General features: G+C 46.3%; 2 protein-coding genes across 2 annotated transcripts in view; both read right to left on the reverse strand.

Moving 5' to 3' along the window:
* Positions 1–1994: 1994 nt before the first annotated feature.
* Positions 1995–10772, reverse strand: TMEM41A (transmembrane protein 41A). The gene is made up of 5 exons (XM_047099935.1): positions 10598–10772; positions 8927–9080; positions 5984–6145; positions 5231–5369; positions 1995–3837 (listed from the first exon to the last, which is right to left on the reverse strand). The coding sequence occupies exons 1-5, from the start codon at positions 10714–10716 to the stop codon at positions 3617–3619; spliced, it is 795 nt and encodes a 264-aa protein (XP_046955891.1). The 5' UTR covers positions 10717–10772; the 3' UTR covers positions 1995–3616.
* Positions 10773–18733: 7961 nt separating this feature from the next.
* The window catches only part of LIPH (lipase H), a 45791-nt gene continuing 42615 nt past the window's right edge, over positions 18734–21909 (reverse strand). The window contains exons 9-10 of the mRNA XM_047100037.1: positions 21159–21332; positions 18734–19767 (exon numbers count right to left, since the gene is read on the reverse strand). Coding sequence (XP_046955993.1) covers positions 19680–19767; positions 21159–21332 — 262 coding nt within the window. The 3' untranslated portion in view covers positions 18734–19679. The remainder of the gene's footprint in view (positions 19768–21158; positions 21333–21909) is intronic.

The following is a 21909-nucleotide window of genomic DNA, read 5'->3' on the forward strand; positions in this document are numbered from 1 at the left end:
CCTCACAATTAATTTTCTCAAGGTGGTTTGAGATCTTGAGTTAGCCCTGAAGGGAGAATGACAGGACCACACCAGTGTTCTCCTTTTGGAGCCCACCCTGTGGCTGTGGAGGTCAGCACCACTGGCAGGAAAAAGGCCACTTGCTTCCACCCACCGCCCTTTTGGACTACAATTCCAATTGAATAATTTCCAGTCACTGATGGATTGAATTCCAAAGTGTCTCTTCATTTACGTCATTTCATTGTGTTAAATAGGCATGTTCCTCCCTCCCCTTCTATAAACAGAAAGCTAAAGTTAGGTCCCAGTTACCTGCTTCTTTCTTAGACTCTGTGAGGCTAATGTATCAAAACAGTGTGATATTCTTCTTAAGACTTTGACTTGTACTGTCAGTATGAACTTCGTGCCTTTCCAGGCAGCAAGATTTTTCTTCTTTGCTGATTTCATAGAATAAATGTCCTACTTACTATACTCGTATCACCAATGTTACCAACCTCACAGACTAGCACGTAAGAATTACATTAGTCTGTTTGTTTGCATGTTGCAGCCAGTACTGCAAGCGCCTATTCAAACTGGAATGAAGTAGGTTGCCAAGTGGAAGAGCCTTCTGGAACCTGGAACATTTCTCAGGGACAGGTGGCACAAGAGGGGAGCTCTGAAAGCACTGCTCTGAAAAACAGGGTTACCCCAAAGGAGTTGGACTAAAGCTTTTGTTAACTTGTCACATGACCAGAACATGATGGCAGGATTTCATAGAGACAAGCCCCTAGGCAGATGCAAGGCCACTGTAAGAAAACTTTCAGCAGACCCCCGACCCCCAGGCTTACTCTCTGGAGCCACTTCACCACACTCGGGAATGCTGCCTCCTGGCTCCAGGCTGTTGCCCAGTGACCTGACAGACAGGGTCCTCCAATGGTCATACACAGAGGGACCCCGCAGCCAGAATGTGCAAGCTCTTAGGAAGATAGCCTTTTTTTTTTTCACAAATAATTTTTTTTTAACCTTATTTATTTTGACAGAGCAGGGGAGGGGCAGAGAAGGAGAGACAGAGGGAGAAAATCCCAAGCAGGCTCCACACTGTCAGCACAGAGCCCAATATGGGGCTCAAACTCAGGAACTGTGAGATCATGACCTGAGCCGAAGTCCAGAGTCAGATGCTTAACTGAGCCACCAAGGTGCCCCAAGAAGATATCCCTTATTGACCATATCATCTGAGTGGCTTTCCACCTCCAGTGCCCTCTTCTCAGACTCTGGAAGTGGGAAGACCCACTCTGATTCTTTATTGCAATAATTTGAGTTCCTATCAATTTGGAGCAAATTCTTTTTTGGGGTTAAGTCTCAAAATGAGCTTCCTCATCTGTCTCCCTGGACCTCCAGTACCATCAGTCCCCTGCTCCCTGTGGTTTCTGATGCCAGCTCCATTTGTACTGAATAATTGATACTGATGGGAACAAGAGCGACTATCGAAGCAAACCAATGCATGGAATTAAACAAAAAGCGTGCTTCACTCCTTTCTGGTCCTGTCTTTTCCTAAGGTTCTGTTTGTGTCCCGAAAGCTGCCTTCACAGGTCTCAGCACTTGTCAGAGCTGTAGGGAAAGGAAAACTTCACATGCAGGGTGGCCTGCAGCCAGGAAAGCCGGGTGTGGAGAAGGTTTCTGTGGCTGTGGTTTCAGACACACCTACAGAAGGAGGGGACAACCATCCCTCTCTTTCCTTAATAGTTTCCTCTTGATGGTGGTCACGTGCCCTTCTTCTTTCCCATGGCCTTCCTGCTGCCCATCTTGTAGCTACTCTTCATTAGTGACTCCACTATAAAGTAAGTGTAGAGAAGGAAAAGGTGAAAATGAAAATCTGGCTTCTAAGGAATCATACTGGGAAGAAGCCTCCTAAGAGTGATGCTAAAACACCACTTTGGATTGTTTGATTTTCAGCCAATCCTGATTCCCGCTGGCAAGGGGAACTGAACGTGAGCAACATGTACAACACACCCCATACAGAACGTTTATATCCATTTATTTGGGAAATTGCTTTGCCTGTAAACTCACAACTGGTAAGGCACAGTGTAGCAAAATCATGAGGCGAGAGGGAGAGAGACAAACATAAGGATCTTGATAAAGGGCACACACTTGCAGTCGTGTAGAAAACATACTGGCTTCCCCTTGCCTCCTGCTCCTCCAGAACACAAAGAGCCACAGATTTCACACAGCCTTCTCCTCACCCCCACTCCTGTAAGCATGCTTCTTCTAAAGCAATATGCCTTTAAAAATGAAGTCCTTGTGTTTTTTGGATCATACCCTGTCCAAAAAACACTGCTTAGGAATTCATTCTTCCTCCTGAACAGGAGTATTCTCAAGAATTCATGCAGAACACGTGGCTTGAGGGAAAGCCTTGGCAAGATTCTTGGCCGCACCAAATCAAAACCCAGCAGAGGATGCCCAACAGCAACGGTTCTGGTAAGAAATGGCGAGTTAGGCCTGCACGGTACAGGATCCCAGAGATGGTCAGTGTAGGTGCCAAGGTCCTGCTGTACTTGGAAGCATTAGCCCAGGTCTGTGCCAGTTCAGTACTGCAGCTGTAAGCAGCAGCAGCAGCTACAGATCATTAAAAATACAACACAACACAGTAATCCAAAACCAAGTTCTCCCCCTTGGATTAAAAGATAAAATAGAATTACTCCTCAGTTATTCTTGACAAATGACAAAATGAAAAAAATTCAGAGGCTATGCTGGCTGATAGCTGAGTGTACTGAATCCATTCTCCTAGCAGGACAGAGACAGGATTCCCACACAGAAAGGACAGATTAGAAAATGTACCGACAGGTCATTTGGTTCCAGTGAGTCAAGGGGCCCTGCCCCATTCAGACAGGTAAGAATGTCCCCAGAATATACCCATAACATGCAGAATTTGCTGCATTCATATTTAATAGTCTATTTGCAATCAGCTGAATTGTCAGAACACGCAACCAAGAGATTTGACACGTTTGGTAACATCAGTGCATCTGAACACAAAGCATCACAGAAATCACTGTGCATTTGAGTTGTATGTGAAAGTTCTATGCAGTTTGTCAGCTAGTTCCCCTTGGCTTATGGAAGAGGTAGGTCATTGGCAAAAAAAAAAAAAAAAAAAAATACAGAAGAAAACACTCTCCATGAGACTAACAGGATAAAAGGTAATGTCAGTGATGTGGGTTCACATCATTTACACCAGTAACATTCACCAGGGATTTAACAGAACACCTGTCACAACAGCCTATCGCTTTGCAGAAGAGGCACTCTGGACAAGGACAATCAGCATCCTCTCCTGAAGCAGCGCAGGGCTTGCTGAGAGACAAATACAACAGACCATCCTGAGTTCCTTGTTTTTCAACAAAATACAAATAGGATTTTCTAGAAGGCCATCCGTTTCACGGAGTGCCCTGCTAAACCAGGACTGGTTTGAGAACCTGATACAGTTCACCTTCTAGAACAGAGCGTCCTTTATAAAAACACTGCACACAGATATATAGTGTCCAAAATCACCTGTTGAGGGTAATTAAAAAACAATGACGGGCTGCACAGGACCACACCCATTATACAAATAAACAACAAAGTCCAAAGACATGGCAACCAAAAACCCAGATCACGTGTCCTTTCTACTGTTTAGATGATTAGTGTTGCTTATTTCATTCAAATGCAGGTCCTTTTGACTAAATTTTTTAATGAGGGTTCCAGGAACTAAGGCCACCAGAGCAATGGCCAAAAGCTTGAAGACCGTTTCCCAGGAGAAAAGAGCATCCAGAGAGGTCAGAGTTGACAGGATGGAGCCTGTCTGCACACAGATAAAATTGTATGGGACCAAACCTGGAAGAAAAGGGAAAGAGCCTGTTACTAGGGGCAGCAAAATAAAAAATAATAGCCCTTCACAAATGTCCCCAGGAATTCACAACCCAGACTCCAGATTTTTTTTTTTTTTTTGCCTAACTCCTGACCCGTAAGCACATTACCTCTTTCCCTCCCTCTCTACTCCTTCCCCTCCTTTCCTCACTTCCCATAAACAACTGCCTTGTTTAACAAACAGGCTTGTGATGATTTACAAAAATACATATACTACAATAAGACAAAAAATGTTTAATAGGAAAAAGAAAAGTCAAGAATAAGTTAATCAGGAGATACAGTTAGTACAAAAAAGTATAAGGTTCACCAATTTGCTAGAAGTGCCCCAAACTGGGTTCTGAGCAACCAACAGCCTAAGTAATGAGAGGTACCAGTATTATGAGATTTGTAGCATGCTAAGAGAAAAACACGTTTCTTAGAAATAGTACTACTTTCATGTTCTATACTGTCTTTAAGCGATCATCAAATCCACTGGATCCCAAAAGTCTGACTGGTAGCAGACAGGCTGGTTATATAACAATCCCAGGGGAAGCTGTTAAAAACACATTCTTGGGCTCCCCACAGAGATTCTGGTTACCTGGGCCTGGAGTAAAACCCAGGAAACTCTAATAGCTTCTCCTGACCTCTACCCCGGAGACTCTGACTGGTTTGGGACCCCCTAACAACCTGTTCCTTCCCTACAGTAGATGCCTCAAGTTCATAGAGCACTCCAGGTCACACAGCTTGTCAGAAGGGGGACTGGAGCCCTGGTCTCCAGAGTCTTGCCAAGCCTTCTGCCACCTAGGTAATTACAGGCTGTTAACTGAGGTACTGAGGCACTTTGTTTGAAAGCCAAAATGACCAGAATGAGCTGTGGTCAATTTTGCTGTAAGATCTTACTTTCTCTCAAGAATTCCCTATTAACAGAAGTTGTTCAACCACAGATTTGTTATGTTCCACCTAGAAGCCCTGAATAGTGTTTCCCTCCATGCTCTAAAGTAGGTTTAAGAGAGGCAATCCTTGCCTAGGCTTAAAGTAGGGTTGGTTTACTTCTAGTGTGGAGAAAACAACAGTCACTGATTTTACAGGATGTTAGCACATTACCACTCTGATAAAGGCGATCCAAGGCACAGACTTTGAGAAACCCTGCTCTGGTCCCAGCCCCTCATCTGGCCAAATGGTTCATGGAGGGTAAGTAGCTTATTGAAGGTCATACAATTGTCAAAAGGCAACAAAGAACTTCACTAGCACCACCTCTTTTTTTCAAGGCAGATCTTAAACAGAGGCCAGAGCCAGGCACATGCCCATGTGGCTGATAACCCAGGGCAGGCCCCCAACATGACAATGCTGAAGACACAGACTTAACCCACCAGCTTCTTACCGATCAGAACAGAGAAGAAGAAATGCACAATCGGGATGTTCAGAATCGGAGCTGAGAGGTTCAAGAACCAGTTTGGTGTCATGGGGAAAAGTCTCAAAAACAGTAAGAAAAAAAACAAGCTGTTTCTGTTCTCTTCCACCTGTAGCCAAAAAAGACAAGGTCATTAAGAAGCAGAAACAGTCTCTAGACATGACAATCTGTTTGTGCCAAGCACTTTTCTAAATACTTCACATATTCTCTTCCTGAATCTTCCAACAACCCTCCAGAGTAGAGATTGTTTTCCTCATCTTTTAAATTTTTTTTTAAATGTTTATTTATTTTTGACAGAGAGAGAGAGACGGAGCATGAGCAGGGGAGGGGCAGAGAGAGAAGGAGACACAGAATCCGAAGCAGGCTCCAGGCTCTAAGTTGTCAGCACAGAGCCCGACGCGGGGCTCGAACTCACAGACCGCGAGATCATGACCTGAGCTGAAGTCGGACGCTCAACTGACTGAGCCACCCAGGCGCCCCATGTTTTCCTCATTTTTTAAATGAAAGTACCTGAAGCTCCAAGAGGTCAGGAACTTGCCCCAAATCACAGAGCTGGTAATGAGGAGGCTGAAATTTGATCCCAGGTCTGTGACCCTTGATCACATCAAAAGGAACACCCCCCCCCCAGCTCCAAAGCAGGGTGGAGGAGCACAGTGGGAAACTCCGCAGGGCCCTGAGGTGACACTCCAGGGCCCGGCACTCAGTTGTGGCCCCTCCGCTTACCTTCCTCTGCAGCAGGCATACTTTATCAGGGAAGTAGGAGACCACCAGCTGTTTGCCAAAAATACTAGAGAGCAGATAGCAGCATGTGGCGCCCACTGATGTCAACACACAACACAGCAGAAGCCCCAGCCATGGTCCAAACAAAGCACCAGCTAAAATGTTCTGCAAAAACAAAACAAAACCCTCAGCCATTAGAACATCTGGTGGCTACCAGCCACCTTGTACTGGAGCCCAAGAGTCATAGGTTCCCTCCTCTTTTAGTGATTTTCCCAACCAAAACCCAATTCCCATTTTATTTTATTATTTTTTTTTTTAGTGTTTATTTATTTTTGAGAGAGAGAGGGAGACACAGTGTGAGTGGGGGAGAGGCAGAAAGGGAGGAAGACACAGAATCTGAAGTAGGATCCAGGCTCTGAGCTGTCAGCACAGAGCCCAACCCGGGGCTCGAACTCATGGACCGCGAGATCATGACCTGAGCCGAAGTCGGACGTTCAACCAACGGAGCCACCCAGGCACCCCCCTCAACTCCCATTTTAAAGGTGTGAACAAAGAGTGACGGAAGAGCTGGAAACTCCAACCTTGGCCTTGGTCTCTTCACCTTTCAAACAGGGAAGATTAACACTTCAGAAGGCAGGTGATAATTAAATGGGATAACGGTGTATACAGCCCCCAGCCTGCCGCCTGGGTTGTAGTAGGTCCTGCAAACATTGGTGCTCCAAGAAGGGAGAAATGGAACTCACACGTTATTTTAACTATCTTAAATGAACACAAACCATGAATTCTCTCCTTCAATAAGACCACATAAGCTATATAAAACGTCTTCTTTCTTTGCTTCTTGCTGGAATTACATCTATGTGGTACACAACACTGGGGGTTCCACGTTGATGAGAGCTCTAGCTGACACTCACAAAAGTCTTACATTAACAAAAATGGAAAGTGAACCGGTATGCCCTAAATACACTTTGGCCAGTAGACACCACCCTGTCAACATGGGATCCAAGACAGAAAGTAAAAGGGGAAGTTAGAAGTGAGAAGGTGGGGGGTCTGATGAGCACCTATTATATGTTAAGTGCTTGACTGTATGTCTTATTTAATCCTCATGATGACCCTGTGTCATCTGCCATCCTTACACCATTCTACGGGGATGAGAGACTAAGTATCAGGCCCAAGCTCACACTAGGCAGAGACAGGATTCACCCTCCGGTAGCATCTGACTCTTTGCCCTGAAGAGGGATCAGCTCAAGAGGGAGGGCAGGTACAGGGGCAACCCCAAGAAGCCAGCCCCTGACTTCCAGGACCACACACCTCCCCTGTCTCTCTCGGCATGGACATGTTTGCTTTTCTTCCAGTTTCCAACAAAGAGATTGCTTAAGTGCATCCAGGTGAGCCTGGGGTGAAGAAAAGATGCCAGGGCAGGAGAAAGCATGACAGAAGGAAGCTTTCAGAGATTTCCTGCTCAGTCTCTTAGTCATTCAACAAATGATGAAGGCCATTGCATGCCAGGCACCATCACTGAGCCACCTGCTCTATGCCCACGTTCCATTCAGTTCTGCCACACAACAGTCCTAGGGGGTTGTGTGAGTATCCCCGTTCTCCAGATGAGGAAATGGGGTTGCAGAAGTTAAAGGGCTGGCTCATGGTTACACAGCTGGGATTCAAACCCACCCCAAGCCCTAAAATATACACATATTTACATACAGGAGCTTAAAACGCCGCAGGGAGCACAGCAAGGTTCTTCTGTAGAATCTGAGGTGGGGGTGGGTGAGAAGCAGCCCGCAACTAGAGCACATGTCTAGGCCCAGCACTGCGGCTCCGAGTGCTGGGGGCCGCCTGGGAATTCCAAATAACTTTTCCTCCCCACACCAGGGAAGCTTCCAGCCTCGCCAGTCTAGCATCATCATGAACAACTTGCATTTGTTCATCGAATATTTGTGAAGGCACTTCCCCGTACCAGGCAAAGAAATACAAAGCTGAGAGTAAGGAACGGGCCTGGTTCGCCAAGAGCTCAAAGACTGGTGGAAAAAACGGATTTAAAAAAAATAAATAACAGAAAACAGTGCCAAAATCAGAACGTTATGGAAGCTCTGAGGAGGAACAGTTGAGCCAGCTCAGATTGTGTGTATGTCCAGGACAGCACACAGCCATCAATGCCTTAGAAACAAAAAAAGCACATTTGAGAGAAGAGGCAAACTCTGGAGCTGGGCAGACATGGGTTCAGACCCCAGCCCTGCCCCTCCTTACTGTCAACTTGGACAGTTCCTTCTCACTGCCTGTTTCCTTATTTGTAAAGTGTGATAATCAGGCCCACGTTATAAGGCTGTTAGGAGAATTAACTAAGGTCAGTGAGGCAACTGTGAAAGTGTCTGACACTTGGGAAGCTGTCATCAAATCACTGCCACAGTAGTCTAGCTCTGGACCATATGATTTGCAGCCTGAGGCGGACTCTACAAAGACAGAAGGTGGCAGAGCACCTGGGTGGCTCAGTCGGTTGAGCATCTGACTTCAGCTCAGGTCATGATCTTACGGTTTTTAAGTTCAAGCCCTACATAAGGTTCATTGCTTTCAGCACAGAGCCCGCTTCGGATCATCTGGCCCCCTCTCTCTGCCCCTCCCCACCTTGTGCTCTCAAAAATAAATAAATATTGGGAAAAAGGGGGGGGGGGGCACTGGGTGGCTCAGTCGGATAAGCATCCGACTCCAGCTCAGGTCACGATCTCTCGGTTCGTGGGGTCAAGCCCACGTTGGGCTCTGTGCTGACAGCTCAGAGCCTGGAGCATGCTTCTGATTTTGTGTTTCCTTCTTTCTGCCCCTCCCCTGCTTGTGCACAGGCTCTCTCTCTCTCTCCAAAATATAAATAAATAAATAAATAAATAAATAAATAAATAAATAAATAAGACAGAAGGTAGCTTTCTAGCACACACAGAAGGAGGGCAAGGCACTGACCAGGAAGCTGGAGCCAGGGATGGCAAAGCCCTGTTTGTAGAGGTAGGCACTGCAGAACAGCAGGAACACGTAGGCCTGGTGCTCCTTCCGGTACTCTCGAAGGACCTCAGAAAGTTCCCGCAGCTCGGCCAAGTCTGAGGGGAACCACAGTGACCTGGGGATTTGGCAAAGCAGATGGAAACATGAGACCAGATCAGCCTAGCACCTAGAAAAGTCCTTTGTGTCTTCTTTCTAAAGACACAGACATAAGAGCCCTGCTTTTGGAAGCAAGAGACCTGGGTTAACATCTCAACTCTGCTACTGTCCAGTAGTGTGATCTCAGGCTAGTCCCTGGGCCTCAGTTTCCTTATAGAAAAAATGAGTGTTAAGTTCCCTTTTAGTTCTCAGGTTTTATGATCTATTCTTAAGAGACAAATGGATTAATTTTCAGGCAAGAACTAAATGTCCTAAACTGCCTTCCCTTCCTGGAACACCCCCTCCCCCACAAACTTCAGGCCAAGGACAATTAAAACTTCACATCGCTCCTGAGTTACTAGGTAAAAGACTTTTATCAGTCACTAACAAGACAATTAAAGATTCTCTTGGAAAGCATATCTGTCCCACACCACAAACATAACCTTCTTGATAATATGTCAAGCTTGAACTAATCCTTTCAAAGAGGCTGCTTGTTCACCCCGCTCTTTATCTGGCCCTTAGTGCATTCTGAACCCTGTACAAGGGTGACAGTGTAAGGGCTACCTTGCCTCTGACATAAGAATAACCCTTGAATCTATCAATGATCAATTATGAGCACACCCTCCTAGTTCTCATCAGAATGTTTCTCTTAGTGTGTCTGACACCCACAGCAGAGCCTTCCCAACCTCCCAACTAGGGTAACCGAAAAGTTACCCTCATATTCAAATATTAGTAACATTCTTGTGAACGCCATGCTGTGGCAGGCACATTTCCATAAACTTTATGAACAGTATGCAACACTGACGGCAAACCAGCCCGGTAGGAATTGCACCGCCTCCAGCCCCACCCAGATGGTCAGGAGAAGGGGGAAAGTAGAGATATTCAGGAAGAGGGGCGGCTCCGATAATTAATTCGTGAATATTTAAAGAGGTCCTTGCAACACTTCTGCAGACCGAATGCCAAATGCCGTAGAGTCCCAAGGGCAGGGCTGACGGAAGTGAGATGGGGTGGGAAGAACGATGGAGGGAGGCCGAAAGCTGTCGTAGAGATGAGGCTGCGGGACCACACAAGGGCGAGAGTCGGCTGAAAATGCGGGTCAGGGCTGGGCCGGGAAGGCGATCGGCACCCGGCTCCCGTGGCGATGCCACGGCGCAGACAGAGGTGCGCGAACCGGTGCCGCCGGCATAAGGCGCCGCGTTTCCCTCGGCAAATCACCGCCCTGCGTGCAAAGCCACGGATAGCGCGCCCAAACTGCACTCCGCGCAACCAGCACAGCGCGGGTTCAGTCCCGGCGGACCACAACTCCCATCCACCCCGCCCGCCCGAGACCGGACAGACGCGGCCAGGACACCGACCCTGATCTCCAGTCCCAGACCTGAACCCCGGCCCCCGACGCCTCCGATCCTGGAACCCAATCTCCGATTCGAAGACCCCATCCTCGTATCTGTCTCCCTTCCTCGGACCCGAACCGCGGTCCTCGCCACCCGCGCCACGCACCTGCCTCCAGTCTCCTCGTCCGGGCCCAGCGTCCGCCCGCGGGGCAGTCGCGTCGACAGCAAGTACAGGGCGAAGGTGCAGCAGACGAAGACCAGCAGGAAGCCAAGCAGGGGGCGCATCTCGGCGCCGGCGACCGGACCCGCAGGGCCACAGAGGAGCCTGCAGGCAGCGCCGGGCGAGGCTGCGCGTTGGCCTATGCCTCCGGAGCGTATTCACGGACGGACCGGGGCGGGGTCCGCACCAAGCCCCGCCCCCGAATCCAGGCCCCGCCTCCGGCCTGCGCTGCGCAAGTTGTGCCTGCCCGTCGAGATTCCAGAGGAACCCTGTCTTCGGGCAGCTCAACGGGTGCGTCTGACCTCCCCATCCGCTCATCTTTTTACACGTTTACCTTTGATTCTTTCTTTGCTTATTTGCAGGCTCTTTGCCAGGCGCTGGGAGATCAGGGGTGATTCACGCGCCCTGCCCACAGCGGGCTTGCAGTCTAGTGCTCAAGATACTCTTGTCCACAACCAGCTGTGATACAAAGCAAATACAGCCAGTGCTCCAATCAAGTGCGGTGGGAGGGTCATAGTCACCACAAAATGATGAAAATTACTTTTTATTCAGCGCCTACTATATGTCCATTATCCCACAAGGTTGGTATTTTTGTCTTTATTTTAAAAAAAATTTTTAAGAGAGAGAGAGAGAAAGCAAGCAGGGGAGGGGCAGAGAGAGAGAGAGAGAGAGAAAGAGAGACAGGGAGAGAGAGAATCCCAAGCAGGCTCTGCGCTGTCAGCACAGAGCCAGATGCAGGGCTCGAACCCATTACTGTGAGATCATGACCTGAGCCGAAACCAAGCGGCGGACACGTAACTGACTGAGCCACCCAGGCGCCCTGTCTTTATTTAACTGAAAAATCTGAGCCTCAGATTAAGTGACATCCCCCCAGAAGAGAGCCCTGATTACTGTTGTCTAGGACCACCTGAGCTAGGGCATCTCAAGATCTTTGCTGGTCTCTGATAGCTCCAGCGGCAGAGTCAGCTTATTTTGTTAACGTTTCTGGTAAGATTTCTCATCATAATTTCTAGGTCTGCTGTGCCTGATTCAAGCCATGAACCTATGATTCTAAATTATCAGCTAAACTGATCTCTGGAATATTCCTCAGGAAGATGGCAGCCTTGGCTATGACCACAGCTCTTGTTTTTATATTTAGAAGGGTTCTTATGTGGATAACTTTCTGTTATCGGTAAGGCTCTTGACATTAAGTGAGGTTTAAGGGTAGCAGCTGTAATCATTTTAAGAACAGTAAAAAGGGGTCTTAGGTATCCTAGAAAACATGTATCTCTGAGGCCTTCAACTATTAAGACGTTCATAAGCCCAAAGCTGGTAATCCTATTCACAAATGAAAATGTATTCCTCTGGTGAGCAGAGGACTCCAGATGTTAGAGAGACAGTTTGTGTGTCAGGATTAGAATCCAAGTCAACCTGGGTCCAAAACTAGTAGTCCTACACTGTGTGGATTCATGGAGGAGGCATGGTTTGAGTGTACCTTAAAGATGAGCAGGACTTCCACAACAGAGAAAGGAGGGAGAAGGTGAGCCGGGGGCCCAAGTAAGGCACCAGAGTCCAGTTTTGTGAAGCCTAAACTGTATGAGAAATGAGCGAGAAGTTGGAGACAAACTGGAAAACACTGGGAAGTGGGCTCAGGAGGTGGATTTTTCAATATGGTACATGGTGAGACACCAATGGGAATGATTTAGTTCCCGTTTTTGGATATTTGCTCTGGCAGATGATTAAAATACATTCTGAATTGGTAGTTGCAACTATCCTGGTTAAAAAAAAAGGATGCATGCTGAGCCAGGACCACAGCAGTGGGAATGAAGGGAAGAGGATGGACACACGAAGAGGAGCTGAGTTGGTAGGACATATGACTGATTACACGGAGAAGAGTCAGAGAGGACCCCAAAATGCCACGAGCCTAGACAACAGAGAGTAAGCACCCTCACCATATCATTCAAAGCACCTCTTCGGCCAAATAGGGAGTGCCTGTCAGAATTCGAAGTGTACCAGGTCCTAGCAATTCCACGTCCAGGAATTTAACCTACAGATACGCCCGCAGACAAAGGTGTGGGTTCAAGAGTATTCTCCCAGCTTTGTTTTGTTATTAAGAAGTTGGGAACAACTTAAATGCCCATCAGTTGGGGACTGGTGACGTTAATTGTGGAATAGTCACAAAAGGAACACTAAGTAGCTTCCTAAAAGAGGGAGCTAAGTCTGTATATCCTGATATAGTGCAGTCACCATAGACATATCAGGGATGAACATCGAACAAACAAGTCGCATTGATAGGGTATACCTGTACTATGACACATCTGTAAAAAGGGGAAAAAAGGGGGGGGGTATGCTTTACTGAAATGCTTTACTGAGGTATTTATGAATGAAATGATTCAATGTCTGGGATTTGCATCAAAACAATGGGATGGGAGTTTAGTGGGTAGGGATGTAAATGAAACAAGATTGGCCATTGAATTGATAATTGTTCAAACTGGATCATGGGCACATGCAGGTAGATTTTTATGCCGTTTATTCTATTTCTGTATATGTTGGAAATTTTCCACTTTAAAAATGTGGGGAAATTATCAATTTCATTCTCATTTTCTTCCCTCAAGCCCTCCATTCCAGCTGAGCTTATGCACCATGTTAGTTCATGTCTCTAAAGACACTCTTCCCTCTGTCTGGCAATCTCTGTCAGAAAAATTGCTACTCTTTCATGACCACCCAGGACAATTGTCACCCCCTCTGAAAAGCCTTATCCAGCTCCTACAGTCAGATTGTTCCCTCTCTGTGTGGGGGGTTCCCTGTGAGTGTCTGTATTACTATTATTGCAAATACTATGTCATTATTCATCTCCCCAGTAGACAGTAAACATTTCTTTTTTTTTTTTATTTTTTAAATTTTTTTTTCAACGTTTATTTATTTTTGGGACAGAGAGAGACAGAGCATGAACGGGGGAGGAGCAGAGAGAGAGGGAGACACAGAATCGGAAACAGGCTCCAGGCTCTGAGCCATCAGCCCAGAGCCTGACGCGGGGCTCGAACTCCCGGACTGCGAGATCGTGACCTGGCTGAAGTCGGACGCTTAACCGACTGCGCCACCCAGGCGCCCCAACATTTCTTTTTTAAAAAAATTTTTTAATGTTTATTTATATTGAGAGACAGAGAGAGACAGAGCATGAGAGGGGCAGAGAGAGGGGAGACACAGAATCTGAAGCAGGCTCCAGGCTCTGAGCTGTCTGCACAGAGCCCGACGTGGGGCTCGAACTCACAAACCGTGAGATCATGACCTGAGCCGAAATCGTACGCTTAACCAACTGAGCCACCCAGGCGCCCCTACAGTAAACATTTCTATAAATAAATGTCTCATCTGTCTTTTGTCCCAACTCTTAGCCCTGTGTTTGGCTTAAAATTGGCATTTAACAAATGTTTGTTAAATTAGTGGGTCAGGTCTAGTGAAGAAATGATTAGTTGTTTGGATTGGTACATATGGATTTTGAGAAGTCAAAGGAATATAGGAGGAGAGAAAGTAAATGAAAAATTAACATTATTGAGCCTATGCCAGGAGTGTACTGGGACAAGGAACAGTAGTGAACAAGAAGGCAAGGCTTCTACTTTCAAGGACTTGACTTTCCCTTTGGTCGGGGGACAGCAAGAGGCTCCAGTGAGAGTTATAATTATAGAGTATAATAGGTGCTATGGGGGAAATGGATGTGACTTATTCAGCTTATTCAATTCCAGAGAAGCAAGTATCATTAATCCACTGATGATGAGTGGATGAGCAGGTGTTCAGAGGAAGGCACTCTTGTGAATGCTGCTGAGGGCCACAGTTGTGAGTGCTGAACAGGACTCAAGCCCCTGTCTGCCCCTCCTGAGCCCGTGCTCTTTCCTCTGCCCTGTTGCCTCTCAACAAGCAGGTGAAAATCCAGAGCTCTAACTGCATTCAGATCTGGGGGTCATCTGTCTAGAGAGTTGAAACGGGAGATGAGAAGATCTCCTAGGGAGACACCGAGACTTTGGAAAGTAACGGCAGCTGATAGTTATTGAGAACTTAGTACACTCCAGACTCCACGGTAAGCATTTTACATGCATGCATGAATGTATTTATGCCACGTAACACCCCTTGTGAAGCAGGGACTCTTAATAGTCCCACTTTACAGTCCAGGAAAGGGGACCTTAGGAAGAGTTAAGTCAACAGAAGTCACACACCAGAACCTAACCTCTTACCTTATGCTACCTTCTTGAGAGAGAGGACTGAGATCAGAAGCCTGGTAAGGAAATCATGGAACCAGAGAACAAGATGGCTTATTTAGGGATGTTGATGAGGGGGGACAAGTGTCCTGAGAGTCCAAGAAGCCCTGTTAGAAAAGGAACCAGTGTACAGAGTCCAAGTCCATGGAAAAACCCAGCAAAGAGACATGAAGGTTGTGGGATTCCACCGACCCGCGTTGGTAAGAGACCTTTAACAGAGCTCTTTTGGGAGATGGAAACCTAACTTCCTCAGGCTCACTACCCAAGCCTCTGCTTGCTGCCTGACCTGCCCCACTCTCCCGGATTCCTATTCTGATTTCTCCTGCTCAACCTGTCTGCTTAGGGAAGAAGGCTTGGACTGCGCTTCTCACTCCCAACCCACCTCCACGCTGATCTGTCTTCCTGACCCAGCACCTGCAGAGCTAACTCTAACCCACTGGCGCACCACCTGCAAGCTACACCAACCTCTGTTGAGACCATTCATTTACAGCACATGCCCAGGCAGCCTGACAAAGGACAACGGTGACCCCCTACCAAGGACATATGCTGGACAAGCAGGTAGGTGCCAATGGCTCAGGGAAGCGGGAGGGAAGAAAAGGCAAGAGGTTCCAGTGAGAGTGAATTAGCCAGGCACTCACCAAGGCTCTTTGTCAATAGTGCTCAACTTCCTTTACTGGCTTAATTGGATCTGCACAGAGCAATTGAAAGGAGTAGCTCGAGGACCACATGATTTAGCTTCCCTATCCCCATTCCAACCATAACTGATTGGAACAGGATGCACACCTTCCCCAAGAGGAGGATCTAAGGGTTGGCTCCTCTCCCTGGACTTTGGAATTGGGCCACCTAGTGATTGAATAGCTGGGGACACAATGGTACTAATGACTGCAGTGGTCTACAGCTGCCCTGTGAGGGAACCGAGCTGAGTCAGAGAGACTCATGGCAGAGCACAGGGTTAATAAAGGTCCGTGAACTCTTGCTAAAGGCTTTCAGCTGCCCCCATCCCTGCTCTTCTTGAAGGCTGATAGTTCAGCTCTCGGGTTTCCACAAGTCCTCTCTAGTAAAATCTGGGTTAGTATGAGTAGATTTCTGTTAGTGTTATCCAAGGTCTCCTTGGCAAAGATAGGGTTTTGCAGGACTGAGAGCATGGAGCAGGGATCCAAGGATGAGAAGTTAGAAGTTTAGGGTTTGGGAAGCACCACAGTTAAGTGTTGATGTCTAAATCCGAGTGGCTGTGACTCCCTCCCTCAAATTGTAAAGATGAATCCATTCCATTTTGTTTGGCAGACATTTATTGGGCACTTGCTTTGTACCTGGCACTGTGCTGGGTACTAGGGCAGCAAATAACCCGCAGCTGCTCTTGTGCTCACAGTTTCAGAGTGGGTACAGACACAGAAATATATTACAATATAACATAATGAAAGCAATGATGATGGACATACAAAGTCAACGGCAAAGCGGGTGGCAGAAGGGAGTTGTGGAAAGCAAGGGGGACTTTGGACCACAGCTTGGAGTCATCCAGGAATTCTGGAAGGACCTGAAGGGTTTTGGCTGAGGCACTGAAACGGGAAAGTGGGAGAGAGCAAAATCTCCTTGCATTCAGCACAGGTGGGCTTGCTGAAGAATGGTGTCAGGACCATCTGGAAGGTTCTAAGATGAGTGAAGAAAGAGCCAACCTCTCTTTTTTTCCCAGGGAGACTGGGAAATGGGGCATGGATCACCAAAGAGAATAGAAACAATAATAAAAAAGGTGCTGGGAGAGAAAGCTAAGGCAGAGAAGGGTGGGCATCTCAGGAATGAGCAATGGCTGGGAGTAGAGGGAACTGGACACGGTTTAAGGGCTCTGAAGATAATGGCGAGTGTTCATTTAATATTTCCTGGGCACAGTCTACATCGTAGGTGCCACAGTGGGCACATGGCCCCTGCCTTGCAGAGCAGTCAAGTGGAGAAGACAGACATTAATCAAATAATCACACAAATAAATGTAAAAAAAAAAAAAACTGAGTAGAAGATAACTGGTGAAGATGGAGGGAAGTGGGTAGACTACAATTTAATTGCATCTTGGATTTGGGATTCAGACAGACACTCTGACAAAGAGAGGGGAAAAGAAACAAAGATGACAAGGGAGAGAGGAAGTTCAGGGCCTTGGGAGAATCTACAAAGGGAGTGGCCACACCTGTAACTGCTTTCATTTCTCCAAATCATGTAAGACTCATTGAAATTCATCTCCATCCAGGGAACAAACTTCCTTCCTTTATTCATTCATCCATTTGTCCATCCATCCACCCATTCCCCAGTAAGCCAGGTACTATGCTAGGAGACACTAGGGAAGAAGCTGAAAGGGACATCTGTGTGGCTCAGTCGGTTAAGCATCTGACTCTTGATCTCAGCTCAGGTACTGATCTCATGGTTTATGAGACTGAGCCCGCATCGGGCTCTGCCTGACAGTGCAGAGCCTGCTTGGGATTCTGTCTCTGCCTCTCTCCTGCACTCTCTCTCAAAATAAACATTAAAAAATAAAAAAGCTGAGAGAGACCCTCCAGCCTGAGAAGTTTATAAATGATAGAAATGCTATTTGTAACATTTTTCTACTGTTGTTTTGGCCCCCTTTCCTACAGGCAAGGGAAAGGACAAAGAAATGGCTGTACTAATCAAATTATGGGACCAGTAGAACCTTAAAAAGAAATCAGGGCCTATCAGCACACTTATCTCTCTGTGCACAAATTGCTAAAGAAATGTGGGAAGTGGGATGAAGGGTGAGATGATATCCAAGTGGACAGAAGCTTCTCGAAGCCTCATTCCTTTCCAAGATCAGGCATTCGCTTTAGGCACCCTTCACCGAGGTGAAGAGTGTATGTGATACACGTAGAAATCTGTAAATGATGTGCCACGCAGGAATATATTTACAGAGCTCTATAGTTTACAAAATGAAGAGTCCATTTCTTTTAAAAGGGGTGTTCTCACAGAAAGCTGTAGAACAGTCACTTGGATAAGGAGGAGGTTACAGAGCCTGTGACTCTCAGGAATCCCAGGAACCCACCTGCAGTGGCCACAGTCATGGGCTGGGTGGTGCCCGCCCCTGTGACTGCCTGCATTGGGCACCCTGGTCCCGGGATGGTCGTCCCTTGATCTGGCCTTGGCCCTCCAACGTCTCCTGTTTTAGCTGCTGTTGTCAATTTACATTCACTGATCATACCTACTCCTGGGGAAGCCTAAGAATTTCTCAAACTGGAGGCCTCCCGTGCTCCAAGAGCAAACCAGTGTATGCTTTGAATTCACCTGTTAGCAACACAAGTTAGCATCATTCCAAAAGGTTTGCCTTAATTATCCCCAACAGGTGTATTGTAGATAGCATATTTTCTTTTTGCATCTGTGCATTTTCTAAATTTCTTTCAAATAACCACAGATTCCATCAGTAACAAAGAAAAATAAACATTTCTTCTTTTTTTTTTTTTTTTAGTTTAGTTTGAGAGAGCCAGAGTGGGGTAGGGGCAAAGGGGGGGTGGTGGTGGTGGAGAGAATCCCAAGCAGGTTCCATCCTGTCAGTACAGAGCCTACCGTAGGGCCCGAACTCATGAACCGTGAGATCATGACCTGAGCTGAAATCAAGAGTTGGCTGCTTAACCAACTGATCCACCCAGGTGCCCCAAAAGATAAACATTTCTTAAGGATTGCTTAAAATGAGAATTGGCCTGGGGGCGCCTGGGTGGCGCAGTCGGTTAAGCGTCCGACTTCAGCCAGGTCACGATCTCGCGGTCCGTGAGTTCGAGCCCCGCATCAGGCTCTGGGCTGATGGCTCAGAGCCTGGAGCCTGTTTCCGATTCTGTGTCTCCCTCTCTCTCTGCCCCTCCCCCGTTCATGCTCTGTCTCTCTCTGTCCCAAAAATAAATAAACGTTGAAAAAAAAAATTAAAAAAAAAAAATGAGAATTGGCCTGTAAAGTGACCCTTCTTCACTTCAACTGAAAAACAAGCTCCATTTGTTTCTCTCCTATCTCTCCATCCACTGTCACTGTAAGCAAGGCTGTCACTGTCTTCATCTGCCCTTCTTCCCTTATCCACTTACTATCTTAGTCCCAGCAGCTGCCCCCTTTGCTGTCTCTCTGTCCCCACTTCCTCCAGCACCAACCCACTTTAGAGGAGATGGGAAGCTGGGGTGTGGCTTTCCTGCCTTCCCAGAGCAAACAGCCCAAGAGAGAGGCTGTTGTCAATAAGGAGGAGCTCTCTTATTGCATAGTAGCTAAGCCAAAGCAAAATAAATAAAAGCATATTCACATTTCTCAAACCACTCACAGATGTGGCCCCCATGGGATTTCAAAGAACCCTTCACAGACTTGCCTCCCGAACCCACACAGCAGCCCTGTGAGGTAGGTCAGTCTCCATTCCTTTTTGCATGCAGGGACCTGGAGGAGTTTGGCACAGGGCATGTGGGGTCGAGTCCAGAGTGAGGTCTCCCGTTAGACCTTCCCTTTAAGATGCTTGACGAGCAGAGCTGCCTGAGTGACCGGCAGCAGAACTGACAGGCCAGAACAAACGAGGCCCCAGGACGCAGCCAGACAAGGCACTGGGCTGTTGGGAGCCTGGCTATTTCTGACTTGCCCTACTTAGGGGCTCCCTTCCCAGGACTGTTCCATAATCCAAGGTCGTTTGACATTTTGCAATGTGACATCCATGGGACGCTGCTGGAAAAAACGCAGCTTATTCATACGTCCATGTGCCTTGAGGAAAAAGGTGAGGTGACGCTTTAAAAAAGCCTGTAGTTGTAGCTTTCTTGAAGTCACTGGTGCCCATGTGTCCCGACATGTTACATCTGCAACTTTGGGCACAGAATAGGTTGGAAGACTGTTTCGGTGTTTTCCATCAGAACAAGATCATACCGACACAACTGGGGCCTGTAAAAATAAGACAGGATATCCTTGCCAATCAAGTAGTAAAAATATCCCATTCTAGAAAAATAAATTGTATTATATCCTTAGGTTATAAAATTGTGGAGCAATTATTTCTAACATTACAGGAAAGTGCTTATGGTAAATAAGCATAGCCCACATCAACAACAATGAGATATAAAATTTTATTTACCACCTAACTATTTCCAGGTTTAAAGCAACGATAGAAAGGAGGTTAGAAAGAAATAACAGTTGTTGCCCCTGAATAGTAACATTATGGATGGTATTTTTCTGCTTCTTAACACTTCTTGCACTTTCCAGATTTTATAAAATCAACATGTATTCCTTTGGTAATCCGGAAAAAAAAGTATTGAAAAGTCTCATGGTTTTAAGATGTAATGACTGTCCTCTTAGAAGAAACTTGCATTATTAAATGTTTGCCTTCAGGAAAAAGGAATCCAGGGGCATCTGGGTGGCTCAGTAGGTGAAGCCTCTGACTCTTGTTTTCAGCTCAGGTCATGATCTCAGGGTTTGTGGGTTCAAGCCTGGCATCGGGCTCTGTACTGGCAGCATGGAGCCTGCTTGGGATTCTTTCTCTTTCTCCCCCTCTGTCTCTGCCCCACCCCTGCTTACAATCTCTCTCTCAAAATAAATAAATAAACATTAAAATTTAAAAAGAATTCATAAGCATAAAGTGCTGAATGCTCACAGCATTTTCTGTCTTGTCCATAGATTGTATGCTAGGACTATACATTGGAGTGGCATTAGTCACAAAACGTACATGCCACCACAGCTTTGCTCTTTCTCCCCCTCTTTGACTCTGTCCCCCCTGTACATACACACGTGCACACACACACACACACACACACACACTCTGTTACTTATTTTTTTGGAACCAATGAAGATAGGTTGTTTACCCCTTAATACTTCAGTGTGTATTTCCTAAGAACAAGCACATTCTCAGGGCAGTTATCAAATTCAACCTGGAGTAGTACTTTCATACTGTATCCATGGAATAAAATACTCCAATTATTCTGTACCTTTTTTTATACTAGGCTGTGCATTTGCCAGATTATATGAGGCTTTCTTTTCCACAACATATACCAGCTTGCAAGCAGTGTGGGTGGAGTGATTAGGGAAGAATTATATAACCATAAGCATGTAGCAACATTATTTTTTTTTTTGATTAATTGGGCCATTTATCTTTAAGCTCCTACCAGTAAAATTGTCTTGAATTATGGGGCTACTCGTCTTTATCAAGTCTGTTTTTTGAAAACCCTCCACTTCCTTCATTGTGATTGATGAGGTCCTACTAAAACATCAGACCAAGGAGATTGGACAGAAACCGATAGCATCTTTGGAAAACCAGAGCTTGTCAAACGCTGCTGATGGCTCACCTCTCTGGATGGGCAAGTGACCTCAACTTCATTCGGAGAATCCTGAGCTTATACTTCGGGCCTATTGTAGACCCTGTAGAGAACACCAAGGAAATGGCTGCAACTTTATCCAAGTCTTGATTAAATCTTGCAAGCAGACTCACTTGGTGGTATTTCTGAAAAGTTGCAGGTTCACTGGAAAGAAGAAATGAAGTAAGTGGATATAGATTGCTAACGAAAGAAAACAGTTTCAAAAGCTACAAATCACTCATAAGCAGGTAGTCCCTTGACCCCACAGTCTGCTGGATTTCAGAGGATTGCATAAGTGAAGCTGCTGGCCCCAGGAATGATGAAATATTATGGCATAAGAGAGGCATGCTCTGCCTACTATATACTGGATAGCATCCTCATTTCTTGACACCTGTCTCCATTCCCCTGAAAAATTCTTCAAGATGACTATTATCTTCATTTTACAGACAAGGAAACAGATGCTTGCAGAGCTTAAACTCACCCAGGTCACAATGCTTATCAGAATCAGTGCAGGGATTCAAACTCAGTTCAGAGTTCAAAGTTACAATCTTTCCATTAAACTGCATTGCTAGATGCATATGTATATGTTTAGCCCAACTAGATACTAATTTAGAAGTTATGCTTAAGCAAATATTTTTTTCAGTCATGCCTCTCAAATAAAATAGCTAAATCCTAAGTTCCAATACTTTTTCCTATGTATGTGATGCTTCCTACAGTTGGAATCTCAAATTGAGCCTACGGA

This window comes from Lynx rufus, unplaced genomic scaffold (assembly GCF_022079265.1).
Source record: "Lynx rufus isolate CCGP_SWC_20201006 ecotype Redwood Valley unplaced genomic scaffold, mLynRuf1.p SCAF_5, whole genome shotgun sequence".
Lineage (NCBI taxonomy): Eukaryota > Metazoa > Chordata > Mammalia > Carnivora > Felidae > Lynx > Lynx rufus.